This window comes from Lissotriton vulgaris, chromosome 2_1 (assembly GCF_964263255.1).
Source record: "Lissotriton vulgaris chromosome 2_1, aLisVul1.2, whole genome shotgun sequence".
NCBI classification, from domain to species: domain Eukaryota; kingdom Metazoa; phylum Chordata; class Amphibia; order Caudata; family Salamandridae; genus Lissotriton; species Lissotriton vulgaris.
Window position 1 is genome coordinate 1,819,111,601 of NC_141687.1, and position 19,506 is coordinate 1,819,131,106.

Sequence of the window (19,506 nt, forward strand, 5' to 3'; positions counted from 1 at the left end):
TACATGAAGTTTCATGGTAGTTGTTTAATAAGATATTATTTGAACGTTCCCCTTTGTATTAATTTGTCAAAAAAGCTACATAAAAAAATTCTTTTCATTGTACACAGCAACTCGGGAGGTTGTGATCACGACGGTAGTCGCGAATACTGTGTGTTTTTAACGTATGTAAAACACATAGACATGTTTTACATAAAGTTTGAGTCTACCTGTTTAGTAAGATATTGATTTAACTTTACCCTTTGTATTTATTTGTCGAAAAAACATCATAAAAAATGCATTTTCCTTGTTCGCGGCGACACCGGACGTGGCAGTGATGTCAGTAGTTGCGAATACCCTGTGTTTTTGACGAAGTGTAAAACACATATATAGACATGTTTTGCATAAAGTTTAAGTTTAAGATAGTGATCTAACTTTCGCATTGTATTAATTTTCTGAAAAATCCACATCTAAAATGCATTTTCCTTGTTCACGGCTACACCGGAAATTGCAGTGCTTCCGGGAGTCACAGTGACATTGGTAACGGCAACAATCGCGCCTTTTCTACAGACTGAATAACACATATTTTCACACATATTATAGTATTTGTGGCAGTGGGAGGTTATTACTGTACAGTACAAACTCATGTTTTTCAGCCTATTTTCCGTTTTTACTGTGACGCCGGGACTCACAATGAAATCGGTACCTGTGACGATCGCGAAGACATTGCATAAATGCAAAGCACAAGCAGGAATTCAAAAGCCACTACCACATTAAAAAAAACTAAATAATTCATTCTAATAATCTCACTAAACATCACTATCTAAATAAATCTATAAAAATATTTATCAGTCTCTCAATATCTCTATAACTGTGTGCATTAACGATTCACTGGGTTATGTGAGTGAGTACATAAGTCATGCAAGTGGGTCTTTCACTGGCTACCTGAGTCCTTCAGTAGATCTAGAAATGGCTGCATGACTCTCTGAGTGGGTATATGAATGGGCGCATGAGTCTTTGATTGAGTTTATGAGTGGGTCTATAAGTCTCTGGGAATGTTAGTGGTTGTGTGAGTTTCTGAGTGGTTATCTAAATGGGTGTATGAGTGTCTTTAATGGGTATGTAAATGGGTACATGAGTCTCAACTGGCTGTATGAGTGGGTGTATAACTGTCTGAGTGAGTCTATCAGTGGGTGCGTGAGTGGAAGCATACGTTTATCATTGGGTCTGTGAGTCAGTGCGTAAGTGTCTGAGTGGATCTGTGACTGGGTGAATGAGTCTTTGAGTGGGTCTGTGAGGTGAGTGGATGTATAATTCTCTATGTATGTGAATAGGGACATAAGTCTGAGTGCATCTGTAAGTGGGTGTATGAGCCTCTCAATGCTTATGTGAGTACACACATGGGTCTCTGAGTGAGTCTGAGGAGGTGCATTAGTGTCTGAGTGGGTTTTTGAATGGGTGTTTGAGAGATATGTGAGTAGGTACAGAACTATGTGGCTGTGACCAGCAAGGGTATGTTTTTAGATATAGATACTTTTTGTTTTGTATTTCCACCAATATTTGTCATGCGCCACGATAGTTGCGACGTTCCTGTGACGGTATGGGGGGTGCTGGCAGTCTCAGCGTCTTTTGAAAATATTGGCACAAATATTTTTTTTATTTTGGACACATAACTTGTGTCACTAACACCCCCATTTCTCAAACATGGAGGCAGAGTACCTCCAGCATGACCCCTTATGTAACTTTCATAGAAATGTTCAGCCCCGGGAACCGTTCCCGATCGATAAAATGGCGGTTGTAACTTTCTGTTCAGGTTTATTCCAGCCAATCACAAAATTCCCGTTGACACACGCATTTGTGATTTACCACGAACTTGTCGCAAAATATCCGTGGTCATTGCGAAAGCAACGCGAAATATCCACGGGCATAGATATCCCTATATTGTTTGGCTTAAATCATCAAAAACTACTAAACGGCTTTGCACCAAATAATAACATCTACCTTTCTGCCAAATTTGGTGTAATTCCGTCCAGCAGTTCGGGACGTAGTTTGACAACATGTTCCTATGGTAATTAAATTACAAATGCACCCTTTATTTTGTGCCCCAATTTCTCGGTATCCACTGCAAAGATCCCCCTAACTTTATCTGATACACAGAACCTACCTTGACACATTGTTTGGTAAATTTCATGAAGATTGGTCAAATGACCTCAAAGTTATAGGCAAGTCAAAATATGTTTTTCCTATAGAAACTAGGTCCTAACTATAACTACCTACTGGCAACCGACAGTAGTTATTATAAATATATATATTTTGTTTATTTCGTGAATATTCCTCAATGACGCCAAAGTTCTAGGCAAGTCCAAAAACCCTTTTCCTATGGAAACTAGGTCCTAACTAGAACTACTTACTGGCGACCGCCATTAGGTAATATATACAATTATACAGTTATATTTCACGGTTAAAGTGATGTTATAGTTAGGCAAAAATGTAGTTTAAAATATTACATATAAACTAAAAAAAAAACATTCACTAGTTCTAGTTAACTGAATAGCTAATAGGTACCCCCGTCATGCACACTGTTGTCATGAGACATGTAATTTCAGATGTTATCAGTTATCCCATAGAACATGTCATGTCATGAGTTATGTAATTTGGGGATAATTCGCAGTGCTTGGCGAGGAGCTTTTGGATTTTTCAGTGAATATCTAAAGTTGTTTTATTACCATACTTAACTATCACTTTACCCTTTACTTTTTTCCAGTGAATTTCAAGAGGTTTTTTTAACCTTAAAGTAAGAATTTATTACATATACCTAACTTCGCCATCCTGAGCTGGAATTCCTGCGCATTCCTTGCACAGCATGGGTTGGTCGCAAGGCCTGGCCTCAAGGCCCGGCCTCTGTGCCCAACTCCTCCCAGGCAGCCAGACCCCCAACTGTGCACAACCTTTTGCGGTTTAAGGCATTGAGTTAGCTGCATGGCCTTGCCCATAGCCAACCCACTGCGGGCAGCCAACTTCCGCCCACAGCCTTCGCTGGTTTTAGATGTGGTGTTGGCTGTAGAACCTGACCTGAGCGTCCAAGATCCCAATGCTGGTCAAAACTACTATAGCAAAATTTAACGCGGCCATGCTGAGTGCTGCGGTAGCCCTGCGGTACCACCACACAGCCCAAAAACAGTGTCTTTTTAATTTGACGGCCTGTATTCCTTTATTTACATGTAATTTTCTGGACCGGAGTACTAAGTCCCCGAATCCTAAAAATGTGAGCCGCAAAGTTCACCTCATGTTGAGGCTAGACCATCAGATTGTATTTTTTTAAGCTTGTGTTACTCGTGGCAGTACCGCATCGCTAAATATCTATACATTTTTTATCTCGATTTCTCAAAACCTACTGAACAGATTTATATGAAATCACAAAAAGGAATATGATTCCTGGATCAAGATCTGGTTTCTGCCAAATTTGGTGTAATTCCGTCCAGCCATTTTTGACTGTAGCATTGTCTAAAGTTCCTGTCGGAAACTTCATTAGTAAAACACGTTTTGAGACTCATGTTTTTCTCAGCCTCGCATGACGGATCATTTCAAAACTTTCCCGTAAGGAGCAGAGGTGGCTGAATTTGTTTTGTGAAAATTTGTCAAACAGCAGCAACGTTATTAGCAAACTAAAAAGTAAATATATTGTTTTACTGCCCCCAACACCTCTATACCCCTATTTACTGGCCACATGTGAGGCCTAAACCCTCCTTACTACCCTTACGCACCACCCATCCATGAACCCTAATAAATCACTATCTCTATACACCAAACTTCCCTTAACTATAAAAATTCCTTCGTACTTCTATATACAACCCATCCTTGTACACTAATACATGCTTATTAACCCTTTTTTTACACTTCCTTCCCTTGAGCCATAAAAACCCTTGCTATCCCTAATCACCACTTATCCCTGATACTTAAAAGAAGACATAGCTTACCTCTATGTGCTACCACCCATCCCAACCTTTAAATGCATTGTAAATGTAATGTGTTATAGCTTACCTCCTTGCAGTTGTATATTTTTTTTTGTGAATGCGTTGTCGTTTTCCTTCACTGTAGTGGATTTGTTGTAATGGTACAATATCATCTACATTGAATATCTTGTAAGAAACAATTGAGAAAATAAGCCTTTAGATTGGTGTATATTGAATGCAAACCATACGCTATACAGTGTACATGAGATTCTAATGAGTTAAATTTCCGTATGCCGCCTCTACTTTCTATAGCTTTTACCTTTTGTGCTCTTTATTTTGCTATATTGTGTCTCTGTTATGTTTCATTGAATTCTCTTTGTGTACTCTGTGAGTTACTCCCCTCTGTGCCCTTTACCTTTGTTTCACTCTCTATAGTAGCGGCTGGTTCGCTAAGGGATTGTTCAAGTCTTTGCTGTCTGTTAGTGTTGCTCACCGTCTCTTTAGGGTTAGACCCGCCTGACTGCTTTTTATCCCCTCTGGTCGTGTTGGGTATTGCTTTCTACTCTGTTACTGATTGCTTCTTTTGTCTCCATTGTTCGTATCATCTGTGTTCTTTATCTTATAGTGTCCCTTTGTTTTCCCTGGTTTCCTTGGCACCATCTATATTAAGGCACTTCTGAGTGACTGCTCATAATGTAAGTAATGGAATGGATTTTGTTTTCTTTAGTGGAAAAGGATGGGAATAGTGCCACAAAGTCAACTCACTATAACAACTTATACAGCATGGTACACTACTGCGAGAACGTGGTGGACTGCCGCCGCACCCAGCTTTTGTCATACTTTGGTGAAAACAACTTCAATCCCAACTTCTGTAAGGAGCATCCTGATGTGATGTGTGACAACTGCTGCGGGAAAAAGGTATACCCACTTCCATTCTATAGTCCTCAACCTCTGATGTTGGTTTTAGATTCAATTTTTTCTGGTATAAGTCCCTGGTCTTGACATCGAATATCTGATGTGGATAGTTTCTTTCCACTGTAGGCCCCGGAACCTCCAAACCTAGATCTTATCCCTGACTTTCCAATGTAGATCCCTGGCCGTCCACTGTACGTTCCAGGGATCACAAAAAAACCTTTAAAGGTTTGTAGACCGTGATTGGTGGGGTAAATTGTTTTCCTTGTCAAAACAACTTCAATCCCAACTTCTGTAAGGAGCATCCTGATGTGATGTGTGAAAACTGCTGTGGGAAGAAGGTATACCCCCTTCCATTCCATTGTCCTCAACCTCTGCTTTTGATCTCATAAAATTATTCCATTCTGGTATAGGTCCCTGGTCTTGTCACCGAATATCTGATGTGAATAGTGACTTTAGACTGTAGGCTTCAGGACCTCTAAACCCTTGCCTTTTAGATCTGATCCCTGACTTTCCACTGTAGATCCCTGACCGTCCACTGTACATTCCTGGGATTACAAATGTGAGACCTTTGGAGGTTTGTTGACAGTGATTGGTAGGGGTAAAAAGTGTTCCTTGTCATATGCTGTGTTTGTCACTGTCCTCTCATTGGATTATGATGTAATGAGATAAACAGTATCTCGTTGGACTATTATCCCCCAAGGGATTCAAAGAACACTGTCCAGTGTATGTAAATGTCTAGATTAATAGTCCTATATGTGGTTTCCTAGCGTCTAATACCTCATTACAAGTAACCTGTTAATTTTTACCAGCCCAGTAATGAATGTTTATAGGTTCATCCAAATTAGGAAGGCCACAGAAACACTGTGGACCTGCCTTGTTTCCAACTGCATAGACAATGAGAAATTACTGGGTAAATTACTCCAGATTACTGATTTACTTGATTAATTCTGCATTCCTCAGTTGCATCTCAGGGTCCCACTTACAATACCTGCTAACCCACATGTTAACGCTCGGATGCAGACTTCCAATTTTTAGGTTCCTGGTCGCTCATAATGAGCCAATTCGAATTTGTATTACATCTTTTGTGGCCTGAAGCTATGTGCTCAAAATTAGTGAGTGGGAGTGAGTGCAGAACTATATTATAGATCTCTTGATTTCCAGATTGGGATTTAAACACCTGAAATCCTTCTCCTGTTCAGTCTTGTGCAAGGTTGTGTGCACAGAGAGCTTCAGAGCCTTGGTAAAAGTAGGCATCACTGATGCCTCAGCGGTCTTGCTCAGGATTGGTGTGTGATGTAAAAGGGACCTTGAATATGGTAAAAGCTAAAAACCTACCTAGGATGTAATAATGACAGATGGTAGAATGTCACGTAAGTGTTGTATGATTTTCCTATCTGACAGAATTACACATCGAGGAACGTAACAGATGAAGTTAAAAACATTTTGAGGTTCGTGCAGGAAAACTGTTCCACACTTGGAGGCTACAGCAAAGGCAAGACAAAAGCTACTTACAGACTGACACTCAATATGTTAGTGGACATTTTCCTTGGTAAGTATGTTTGTCTGTTGAATCTGGAAAAGTGGAGTTTGGGCTCACATTCTTTCTTTATTTTTAGTCTTACACAAAGCTACTTGCATTTGACCCTATACACCACTTGGTTGTCTTTTGTGTGAATTATACAAATACCACTTAAATACATACATACATTTTGGAGGGAGGAATGTCCCCTGCATGGCATATGTGCATGTTCCTCTGCTAGGAGTGCCCGACTGTATGTGTATCCGGTGTCCTGACTTTTGCTTTTGGCAGTAGCATCACAGAAATCTATGTATGTGTGTAGAGAGGCTGAGGCCTGTCCTTGACAGTGCAGGGTACAGGACCTGTCCTGTGACCTAGCATGCCCTCAGTGTCCCTGTTTTGATTTGTAAAACTTAAGACCGATGTGGCAGAATGTTGATTTGTTTGAATCCTTAGTGTGACTAGATCTTTCTATCTGTGTCAATGAGTGTGTGGCACATAGGCCCCTCTTGCGTAAAGTCCTGCTGTTATGTGAAACTCAGAACCCTGCGCTGACATCATGTATGTATGTCAAGTATATGTGCTTGTACAATGTGCTTGCAATACATGGATGGTAGTTGGACTCTGTGTGTGAATCTGAGAACTGAAAGCAGTGAGATCCATTTGGGATACCCCTCTTTTAAGCATGGCACAAAACAGATGAAGAGGCAAGCTTTCCTAGACAGTAGAATTGTATTGCCTGCATTCCTATGACTGAAGGGTGACGATTCCAACACTCAAGTGAGGAGGATGAAAACAGGGCTACCTTCAGAATTATCATGAAGACTGTGCAAGCAAGAGACTGTTGATTATTTCTTCCTGAGGACAGCTTTTTGGTTGATGGTGCTGTCAGGGGTGGGACTGTATTATCTGTTGTGCAAGATGAGGAAGTGTCTCAATCAGGCCTGCCAGGTTAGGCACCTCACAGGTCATTGTGCCAGTGCTACCAGTTGGGAGAAGTCTGCACTTTCTGCTGCAGGAGCAGATGATCTGAAAAAGAGAATGAGTCTGTTGGGTTCTGTAGGAGGAAAGACTGTGCAGGAGGAGAAGGCCAGCCTGTTGCTGGGCGAAGGACACCCAAAGAAAGCAGACTGCCTGAAAGAGCGAAGTCAGGAGTGGCACATTCTGCAGTGGGTCCCCCTGTCTCTCTTCGTAGTTGGCATTGACAACCCACCGGCTGTTGGGCTGCAGATTCCAAGCTGCATGATTCCTGCACTGGGCCGTGTTGGGCTGCAGCTGCATCGCTGTGTGAGACCTGCACAGGCACAAGACTAGTTGCTACTGCTGTACTAAGTAAATCCTGCTCCGGCACATGTTGGGCTATAACTGCCCAGCTGCGTGAATTCTGCATTGGCCCTTGTTGGGCTACACTTACTGTGCTGGTGTTCATCACCTCAGCCGATAAGCATGCCACAGCTGCTGAAGATTGTAGAGGTTTGCTGAGCAACACCTACATACTCACTTGAGAGGCTGCACATGTAAGAGACATGGTCTGCGCTGATGCCTGTTCTACAACCTCCACCAAGCCATCAAATGAAGTCTGTGCCTCTCCGCCTGCGGTTAGGACCAAGTCACTACACTATGTGGAGAGGCAGTGTGAAAGACAATTGCTTACCTGCTCCTGTTCCTGTGATAAAAGCAAAACACAAAATAGTTGCACATATGACCTTGCGGGGAACCAAGTCTGTACCTGTGCTTAAGTCATGCTCTTGCTTCAGCCTACTGGAGGAAGCAGGGGGTATCAATATGAGATAGTGTTAGCCAGCGGGTCAAAGCATGAAGAGAAGAGAAGGTAAGGGCAAATTTCCCACAGGGGAATCGTGGGATATTTCCTTGTATACCTCACGTGGATTGTGTAGGATTTAGTATTATTGTGTGATTAAAAGTTCTTCTTTTTTCCTCAAAAAGACCAGCACTGAGTTAGACTTCGAGATACTGCAATATTAGTTTATTGTTTAGCTCTGAGCTTGTGCCCCTGATCCTACCTGCTTGAGATGCCTGTAACTGCTCACTCTTGCTGCCCTGAGAGTCAAATGCAGTAAGAGTTGTACTTGGCCCAGTTTGCAGGGTCCTAGTATGATGGACCCTAGGACACCAATGACAGACAACCTCAACCACATTGCTTGGGCCTATTAGTCCCGTCTGTCTTGTGTCCCCTGTTAAAGGGGTCAAGCAAACATATTAGCTACTTATGGCTTGCAGATGTGATGCCAGTTGTGTGTTCTGTGCATTAAGTGTATTGATCGAACGAGGACTTAAGGTTGTTAGGAGAACGTGGCCCCTCTTCAATCGAGCTTTTTCGATCCGCAGCTCTGCAGCCCAGTTATCACAATTTCACCATCCGGGGAACCTCCCCAAACGCCAGACTTTTGTCTCCATTACTGAGGCTTGAATATTTTTGCATGGAACGTGTGGCATCCTGCTTGCCTGTAGCACTACAGTTTTATAGCAGCCAGGAATATTTGCTTTTTCTCTTCTCGGCTCCTTAAACAGAAGGCAACGGTCTTTAAGGAATATGTATGGGGTTGGTTATGTCCCTGAGAATTTCTTTTTTTACTGGATAGTTATGTTTTTATGTTGGCTACTCTCTGAATTAGAAGTCATAAGAGCAGCTCGTTTGGTTTATTAACCTTTTTAAGGTTTGGGTACAATGTGATTACCTTGAATTGCTTGTGTGGAACCATAATGCAATTAAGTCTCTTTTTTACATAGGATCATGGACCCGACAGACCCACAGGTTTCCGGGGTGTACCCCTGCAGTCAGATCGTTACTCGCTCTAATGGGTTGATCCCAGAGTACCTCTATGATCAAAGACCTAATAACTGCCTCAGTCCCAATATGACTAAATCACCTATCATAGTCCAGAGACATCCACATGGTCTAAGAAAAAGGCACTACCGAAGTAGCCTAAATAGCCTTACACCAGAGCTTGCCCCAAGGTTCCAGAACAGCCTAATGCGAGGGTAGCCTTAATTCCCATAAAGCCTACATTTTTAACCTGTATTTAACATATAGTGCACCATTATGGACTGGCTGCATCTTTCCTGCAGTATGAGATGTTAGCTGAATTGCCTATTTCAGTCCTAATTCAGTAGTCCCATGAGCTGTCACTGGCTCATGAAAGGTTAATCTTTATATGGTTTCTCTTCTGTCTATTGGGAGTCCTTAATGGCTTACAAACTAACACAAAAGAATTTCCAGCTCGCTTTGGTTCTGCCAACAGTAGAAAGATTCAATGGTTATTTCTGTGTCTATTATAGACTTTCACCAGCATCATCGGAAATGAGCCAGTAAAGAGCTGCACCCATTAGTACAATTCAGATCTTAAATGTTGCCTCAGGAATGTGAATTACTATTGCATACCCTGAGAGAGTAGGTCGCCTGCCACTGTTAAGGGACGCCATCTTGATCAACTTGGACAATATTGATAGCTTAAAAACTGGTAGGGCATTAGACACAAACTATGACGGAACCCTCAGCTACCAGACCCTTGTCGACTACCACACTTCAGATGTCCATCATCCCACCGTTGACCACAGAGCCTTCTTCATAGTTATTTTTTTTTTTTTATTGAGTTATAAATAAAGATTGTTATAGTGACGCAAAAGCAATAGGAACATATGCTGTCTGCCGTTTGAAGCATCATGTACACAAAACCGAGCAGTATACGTCCTCTGTAAGGGGAAGAGGGAAAACAATAAATCTAAAGAGGAAACCAAACTATGCGACCCTAAACACTGGAATCTATCAATATCCGTGAAGAACTAATGTTAGACGTGTGAGGGCAACTATATTGGAAGAGTGCCTTCAGGCCTTTGTGACAGTATAAAGCCGTTTAGGTGTCCCTGCAGTGTCCATGTTGGTGGACTGTGCAACGTGCAAGTCAATGCAAGGGAGTCCACACAGTGCCTTCTATGTATGTGAAGGACGGGGCAGGCATTCTAGAGTATTACGCACGGCGCAGTGTAAGTCACAGAACATCTACAAGCTTGCGGGTTGAGGGTGTCCCAGGAGGGGAGAGAGAGCTGGCGACAGTAAGAGTCTTCTTCACAGTTGACGGCAATAGCAACTACAGCAACCAACAACTCCATGACAACTACCACCTCATCGATTACCCTTTCTACAATAGAAGTTAATTTCCAGCAACTTCTATGTGTGTTTACTTGCCTACTCAGATTCTGGAGTCTAAGATAAAGGCTGACGTCATTAACCAGGAACAAATTTCAGACATGGTTTAGCCCTGCACAGCTGAGTTTGCACTTAGTTTTGGGATTTGAAGAGGAGGCTTTTGGGGTAAAGGAATATGGCTACCAGTCTCAGACTTTCATGACTGCTAATCCTCTGGGAATTTATGATGTAAGGATCCTCAAGTTATGCAGGTGCCTGTTGCCTTCCTGACGGTACTGCAACAAATGGACACTTTTCCGAAACTGCTCCCTCAATAGCAGGCTACACCGCCTCCAACTTCAACGCCATGTCCATCACTTTTACCACCCTCACCTCCTCTGATGTTGTAGGTCACTCTTCCACACTCTTCTACAGTGCCTGCACAGCCTGAACACCTGTTACATCAACATATTATCCAAAGAGAGCGAGAGAAGACAGCACCTAGATAGCCAGATTCCGCTCCAAATGGAATGGCCTTCTTTCATACGCTGTTAGAAAGGGGAGCTAATAATTTCAATCTTCCCATGACATTAGTAGTGCAGCAATTCTATCTCTATGATGTTAAAGAACAGCCAAATATGGACAAAAGTCAGTCCCCATATTGGATTTTGTATGGTCAGAAGGCCTCATTTGGAGAAGAAATATAGGACCCTGCTTCTGCTCTAGCTTGTTTGATGGGCCATCCTAAGCTGGCTGCTTATCAATGTGGTAAAGATGTTCAAAAAACCCTGTTGAACCCGAGAAGGTTAAAGAGCAGATAATCTAGGTTGCAGGGTGGATTCAATGGCGGCATTTTCAGTCAAAGTTGGCAATGTCTTGAGCATCCTTGCCCAGATGTGGCATGATATCTTTCCTTTAAAAAAAAAAACTTATTTTTATTGACAATTGTTTAATTATAAACAACACCAATCATACATATACAATTCATTCGCGTATGAGGATTGATAGTTCCATTTTATACATCCAAAATTGTAATAATTAAATTAAATTAGATTTTTCCCAACATTCAATTTAAGCCATGCCCATTCTGCCATAATCTGATCGGAGATTTCTGGCAGCATGGGATTGCCAAACAGCTAGGAGTAAAAGTTAATTCTGCCCAGACCCGTCTTCTTCTTAAGGGCAGCCCAGATTTTAAAGGCTGCTAGCATAGTTTTAAACGTTGTTCTTTTAAAATAACTTGGCTCACTAAATGTCATGAAACAGTTTGTTGCATCCACACTTACCAATAACCTATCAACATCTGGCACCCTATCCTCAACACTTGGATGTTCTGGTTGCCCACCAAACAACACCCACATATATTGGAGAGCCGCTGCCCAATAATAAAATTTAAAATCTGGAAGCACCCAGTCGCCTCTTGCAGAAGACAGTGTCATATAGCGTAAGGCCCTCCTTATTTTACCATGTGCCCAAACAAATCGATTAACCAAGCTTTCTAATGCAACAAACCATTGCTTCCCAAATTCTAAAGGAATGGCCTAGAATAAATAGTGTTTTTGGTAAGAATACCATTTTAACAACGTTACAGCGGCCAGCCAAAGACTAGTGTAAATTATTTATCAAAATCTTTTTTAGCCTTCCGGATTATAGGATTGATATTTATTGCAACCAAATCATTCAGATCAGGGGATAAAGAGATACCCAGATAAACTCTGAGTCTGTCACCCGTGAATCGGAGAGGCTAAGCCCCCGGTTGATGACTATCTGAGTCTTCTGCGTATTTAGGGCGTATCCAGAAATCCTACCAAATGTTAAAGCAATCTCCTCAACTGCCGCTATTGCTGCTAATGGATTGGAGGTAACTAAGGCGACATCATCCGCGTATGCAAGAACTTTTGTTGATATACCGTGATAAATTATTGGCTCGATTTCCCGGCAAGCCTCTAGGTGCCGAATTAAAGGTATAAATGTATATAGCGAATAACAGAGGTGAGCATGGACAACCCTGCTGAGTCCCCCGTTTAATGTCAAAAGATGTAGTATATTTCCCATTTATTCTTAAACGAGCTGTTGGTACATTATACATAGCTCAAATGGCTCTAATAAACCCCTGACCAATTCTAAACCATTTAATTGCTTCCCATAAATAATCCCAGGAGACCCTATCAAAGGGTTTTTCTGCATCAAGAAGTAGCAAAGCCATAGGTTCTCCTGAGACTTCTGCTACGACAAACAAGGTTATTACACGTCGCGTATGCTGGGTAGTCCCCCTCCCGGGTATAAACCCATGCTGACACGGGTGGATGGTTTTCGCTATAATAGTATTTAATCTAGTCGCCAGGGCTTTTGAAAAAATCTTAGCATCACTATTTATAAGAGTAATTGGCCAGTTTGATCCAGGTTCCCGGGGTGGCTTACCTTTTTAAAGAAATATTATGATATCAGCGCCTGCCCAAGAGGCAGGAACCGAACTCCCTGTTTGTGCATGATTTATCGTTTCAACCAGACCGGGTCCGATTTCGTCCAGAAAGACCTTATAGAACTCCAAAGGAATCTGGTCAGGTCCGGTAGCCTTGCCAGAAGGGAGATTTATCCGCGCGCCATAAATCTCATTCTGCGTCAGAGTAACCTCCAGCTTTACACTATCCTCTGTTTCAATACTCTGCAAAGGTATACTATTGAGGTAATCCTGTGATGAATTCTGCAGATCCTGAGTTTCCTCACCGTAGAGTCCATGATAAAATTGTCAAAACACTTCCTGGATCCCAGAGGGATCTGTGACTAAATTTCCAAACTCATCTGTAATCTCATTTATCTCGCTTGCGGCAAATCTTTGTCGAAGTCTAACTGCCAGTGTATGACCTACCCGCTCACTGAATTTATGACAGTGCTCTTTTTTTGCTAAGAAGCATACTGATGCCTTTGCAGCAGCCCGTTCTCCTATTCCTGCCTTAGCCCAAGCAAGACGATGCAAAATATCATTAGTTATTAAGCCTGTATTTACCGCTCCTCTTCGATCCTGGCTACGTTTTTATAGATTATTTCTTCACGTTGTGCCTCCCTCTTCTGCCAAAATAAACTAAAACGGAGTCTCCCCTCTAACACTCGCTTTAAAAGCATCCCACTTTCAAATGTCCAGTCCGTCCACCCAGTTCTCCTTTAGTAAAAGGCAAAGTGAAAGCAAGAGGGTTGTGATCAGATAATATCCTTGGGAGCTTCTCTATTGTAACCCAGTGTGCTAATGAGTGTGATACAAAGAAATAATCGAGTCGGAAAACCGCATTGTGTGGGGCAGAAAAAAAGATACTACTGTGGTCATTTATATTTAAGTGATTCCATACATCTATAAGTCCATGATTATTAATCAAATTAGTAAGTGCCTTAAAAACCTTTCTTTTACGTACTGAGTATTTATCGCCGGTGATTCCCAGAGTCTGAGAGATAGAAATTCCCTTGAACAAGACTATATACAATATGGCAGAAACAATCAAGGCCTAAATAACACAAAAGCAAATAAAATTACTGGTAAAACAGGAGAGCTGCAATTTATTATGTATACATACAAGAATAAAATTCACATTAAGGTATTACATTAAACATCAATAAGACATACAATTAAAAAACTATATCAACACAAATGTATAACAGTTAAATCATTCAATTATGACCCGCATAATTGGCACAGGAAAAGACAGAAACAGTAAGACATGAGAAATTGTGCAATACTATGAGTATATTCAGACTCCTAGATTATCCCATCGATGTCATGTATGCAAGAATCAAAATATCTACAACGATTAGGAAGTCAGGAATTATACAAATTTTGGAAAACGTCGACGCGTTTCGGTGGAATTCCTCGATACTTGACACCTTTCTCAAGACTATATGCAATGTCTGTCAAGACCAGGGGGTCATACAGTTACCCTAAAATAAATATACAACATATTAGAAAGATTCTTAAAAGAGATTTTGTTAAAAAGATTTAACCTTTCATTGGTATACAGTAACATGGATGTAAAACGGCCTTCTAGAGAGATTTTTATAATGTACTCTTTTTTTATAAAATAATTTTCTTGACATTTACATTGATGTACAGTAACACAGATGTAAAGCGGCATGCCATGTATGGTCTATACAGTATCTTACTTTGTTAGCCTACAAGGATTAAACCAACCCCACATTTCCAGGTAAAGCTATCTCATAAACCAAATTTAAAGGGGGAAAATCCTTTTGGAAGCCGAATGAGTGAGTAACCATCTCTATATTGAAGGCTGAAAACTAAAGGTAGTGTCTTCTGGGCCTACTAGATTTGCCTATAAATGATAATAATAAGGAGTCGTCCTATTACACTCTTACATTGTTGCAGTATCTCTACATGATGTCCCTTTAGATATTCAGGATGGTTTATTTAAAGCAACTAGCCTCTAGATAGGGGCAAACATATCTTTACCACAACCGTTCATAAAAGGGAAATTACCATTTAAACCAAAACGGACATCGTTAAACTACCTACTATTAGAGGTGAGCATGGAAGCCAGATGGACATACTTCACATAAATGTTACTTGATTATGGGTCATGCATGAAAACTATTACAGTCCCTCCAAGGAAAGTTTCTAAAAATCTATCAAGTATATTATTTGGAACGTTTGTTTTTATTATGTAAAGGACTATCTTACCCTAATATGAGATACAATCACACTGTGTCCAGAGATGCATCTCTTAGTTTTCACAGTTTAAAAAGATGCACGCGGTCAGAGCTTGAAGCCCGAAATTCAATCTGAAAGAGATATGCGCGAGAAAATAACTCACCGGATTCAGATACTAATATATTTCCACTGATTAACTGTGGCCCTAAATGAAAATTATATAAATTATATACCTTTAAAATGGTCGGAGTTTATTTCTTGTTTTTTGCTTACGAATGAGTCATCACACGCTCTGTTTTTTGTTATTTTCAAAAGAATGATTTAACCAGGTCTCCCAATTGCGATGCGGCCCTAAGGGAACAAGGACACATAATATATTGGGATTGTGCTAAACTATTGAGCTAACCTTAATTTTTAATCAGCCTGTAAAAAGGTGTTCTCAAGCATACCTGTATTTGGGTAATAGTTCTTAAATGGATAATAGAATGATGAGCTGAGGCTTCAGCTCCTTCAAAAACGGTGTTTGGAGGCAATGCTCTTTCGAGTCTCTCGATCACTACCACGGGAAATGGACCGCTGTTGGTAGGAGTGGAGCGAAAAAGAATAAATTAGCATGATTCGAACCCGAGAGCACAAGGCATATCTTCCTAATGCGGATTAAGTCTCCCTGTTTCATAGCGAGTGGCTTACCTGGTAAAAGGAGTCTTGGCGCCGTAATTTCTAACTTGTCCGTGGCGTTATCTATGCTGATATCAATGACTGCCCGGTTTAAGTAGACAGAGCTCGGGTTACGATAGGTGCGGAAGGAGTCCTATCTGAAACTGGTATGCTAAAGCCGTAAATTAGCATAAGAGAAGGCCTCTCCCTATTGGATGGCTCTCCTAGGTGGAGGGACAGGAGTTTACTCGTGCAATAACGAGTGTTTCTTTATGGTCCGCACGCACTCGAGTAGAGTAAATAGTAATGACGCAAGTGAAGCAGCGTTTATCAATTGGTTCGGGTTATAAAATGAAAGAAATCTGGAAGGTCCTCAGGAGATAACCTTTGTGTAGAACAGCGTGATATTATAAATTACAAGCAACTGCAGAGACATAAAGTACGCTGTTTCGTGTGGTAAAATAAGCTTGGTTTTAATTTAGTACGGATTCCCAGAGTCTGCCAAGCCCATTAATATTGAAATCGCCACATACTATAAGTGGAGTAGGCTATTTAGCTAACTCATTATCCAGAAACTATAGTACCTCAGGGTCATCAGCGTTTGAACCGTATACCGAACACACAGTAAATAGCTCCCCAGCAAACACACATTCCGCTAAAGCCCATCGACCCCATCTATTAGACAATATCCTTTTAACTGTTATATCTTTCCTATGGGTGAGGATAGCTACTCCTCTGGTTTTAGTACCTTGCTTTGAGGCCACCAGTAATCTAAGGCCTAATTGTTCTAAAATCCCACCTCTGGTACCCTCTATATGGGTCTCCTGTACACATAATATGTCAACTTGCAGTGTTTTCAATATTACTGTCGCCCTTTGTCGTTTAGCTTGATCGTTAAGCCCACAAATATTGAGACAACCTTAAGATTCAAAGATACCATAAAACAACTTTTTATAGTTTTCCTTCTGCATTAAGTTAATATTTTAATGTATGCCTTTTTTTTAATACCATCACATCCTCCACTTTCCTTTTATGTCCTCATACGTTGTGCTATCCATATGCTGTGCTGTGACCTACCACCCTGTAAAACCCTTAACCCCCCCCCCCCCCCCCTCCCGGGAGCCAAACCTCCCTCCACCCCCACCCCCCCCCCCCCCCTACAGCCCATACACGCAAAAAGGTCAACCATGACCTATGTGTGGCTACCAATCTCACATCTCAAGTTGCCGCAAACTCTTCTCCCCCTCTAACCTTGAATATGCCACCACCACAAAGCCACCCACACTGCTTATCTCTGAAGATAAGCAGACATACAAATGCATAAAAATACAAAGTTCCAGAGCATTAATCAATGATAATCAATAATCCATTAAGCTATTTGTGAGCCTCATAATTTTAAGTGGGCTGCATCACCCCTCCTGTTTGTCTCCTTCAATTCTGTCAGAAATTCTTGAGCTTTCACTTCCGAAGAGAACTTTCGGATCCACCCGTTAGTAATAACTTTAAGGCGAGCGGGAAAAACCAGCAGCTACGCCTCGCACCCCAACCCCTGAAATACAGTTATCAGCTGTCGAAGTCCCCATCTACGCTCCACTGTGGCATGGCACAAATCGGGTCGTGCACAAAAGGTGTGTCCATCAAATGTCCGCTTGGCATCAGGTCATGCCTTATCTATTATAGCTTGTCTAAGAAGAAAATTTCCGATATAGATCAGGATTGCTTTTGGGTGCTCATCTTGCCGGGCTGGGTTGTTTCTTCTCTGCACCATTGGAAAGCTGTGGACACGCTGAACCTCCATATCCCCGATCCAATGGGCAAGTTCCAGGAAAGCTCCCTTTGGCAAGGACACTACGAAGGGTACTATATTACCCCCTTCTGCATTTTCGGCAATACCCAATAAGCGGACATTATTCTGCCGTTGGCAGTTCTCAAAATCTTCGAGTTTTCAGCACACGTCCATTGCTTGTTTTTCCTGCTGTACCTTAAATTCCTGTAATTTATCAACCTCTTCTTCTAAAGCCACAGTTCTATCCTCCACATGAGTGACCATCTCCGCCATTTCTGTACATAGTTTATTAACCTTACGACTGGAGGCCTGCAATTTTTTAATTGCTTGATGCAATCTTCTACTTTACATTCTGGCCTCCCCCTGCATTTGTGTTAAGGTGGAGTATACGAAGTCCAGTAAGGATGGAATAGATGGGCCTGGAGGAACAACTGGTGCGCCGGAGCCTGCTTGCCCATCGTTCTCATAAACCATGCTAGTGGCCGAATAATCCCACTCCAACTTTCTTGCCGTTGCCGCATCAGATTTAGCCGGACTTACTCTGGATTCTGTTCTAAGCTTTTGAAATGCAGCCTTGGTACGACAGCCTTTTTGCACGGTAGAAGACTCTCCTGAATCAGTTTCTTCCGAAGTGTTGGAATCACTAAGAGCAGGAGTCTCGGAGTCATCGTTAAGTGAGTAAAACGTATCTCTCTCGAGAGATCCATGGGTCAACTCGTGACGTTGTGAGGCTTGTTTTTGATTGGAATCTGAAGCTAAATCTGCAAGTACTATGGGGGAGACCCCTTCATTTGGGGCAGTGCTGATCATGCCATTGCCACTTATGCCTTTGCTATTAACCTCAGCATTATTCTTGATAATGGTGGCCGGTAACTCCACAAATTCCAATATATTACCACCTCCAACGCAGCCTCAGCGCTGTCAGCCCGCTCACCCCTGTCAAGTCAGGAACTGCCAATATTACATTTTCTATATTCTTAAAATTTTCTGCCATCAAATCTATGCAATCTACCTGTGAGGCTTGTACACGCTGAATCCGATCCACCAGCAAGCCCTGCTCCAGTCCTGGTTCTTCATGCAGCTCTGTTTCCAAAGTCTCTGTTACTCCTGCCACCGGCAAACTCATAGTGTTTTCCGTTGCTTTTTGAGCGATGACAGCAGGGGCTGAGGGCAAAGACATTGAGAAGGTTTCCGCCACTGTTTGTTGTCTAAATGTCCCCACCAGCGGCTCCGATTTCTTTCCCGCTGCCATTTTTTTTTTTTGTCTGACCTCCTTGCCGTGCATGAATCGGCCCCTTTGTAGAGCCAGGAGCGATGTTGGCAGCTTTAGAGTTTTTAACGCCGGGAACTCCTGCAGCACCCCATTGCGCCAACCGATATATTTAGAGCATCCTTGCCGAGAGCTTTGGCCGCCTTGTCGACTTTGTCCGTTTTCTGGGCCATATTCCTTTCAAGGCACCGGCAGCGCACTCGAGGCACGCCAAGGAATCAACTGGGACCTCGTGAAAGCAAATAAAGAACTGTAGCGAACAACCTGTTTTTCAGCTGGAATCCAATGCCCAACAACTGCATGTCATCACGAAGGTGAGTGCTCAAATAGAGGGGGAAGTGTTTTTTTAGTTTCTGCTGCAGCATCTTGAGCAAACGCAGAGGGAGAGAAGTAGCAGCAACTCTCATCAAGGTCAGTCGGCCGCCAACTTGCCTCCCGCTTGGTTCTATGAGTAACAATCTCTCGCATGATATCTTTCCAATGATTAATTTGATTATTTTAAAAGGACGGAAAGCAGCTAAGGCAGATCTTCCAGGATTTTGGGATTTGGAAAGAATTATCAACATTGGGACTTTAGTAAAATGTCCCACAATTATTCTTGGCATTCATGGGACGATTAATTATTTAGAGTA

General features: G+C 41.9%; 1 protein-coding gene across 2 annotated transcripts in view; it reads left to right on the top strand.

The window, feature by feature from the left end:
- The window catches only part of BLM (BLM RecQ like helicase), a 451,097-nt gene that overhangs the window by 351,504 nt on the left and 80,087 nt on the right, over positions 1 to 19,506 (top strand). For both annotated transcript variants that reach the window (XM_086957898.1, XM_086957899.1), the window contains exons 15-16: positions 4,657 to 4,847; positions 6,246 to 6,393. In XM_086957898.1, coding sequence (XP_086814024.1) covers positions 4,657 to 4,847; positions 6,246 to 6,393 — 339 coding nt within the window. The remainder of the gene's footprint in view (positions 1 to 4,656; positions 4,848 to 6,245; positions 6,394 to 19,506) is intronic.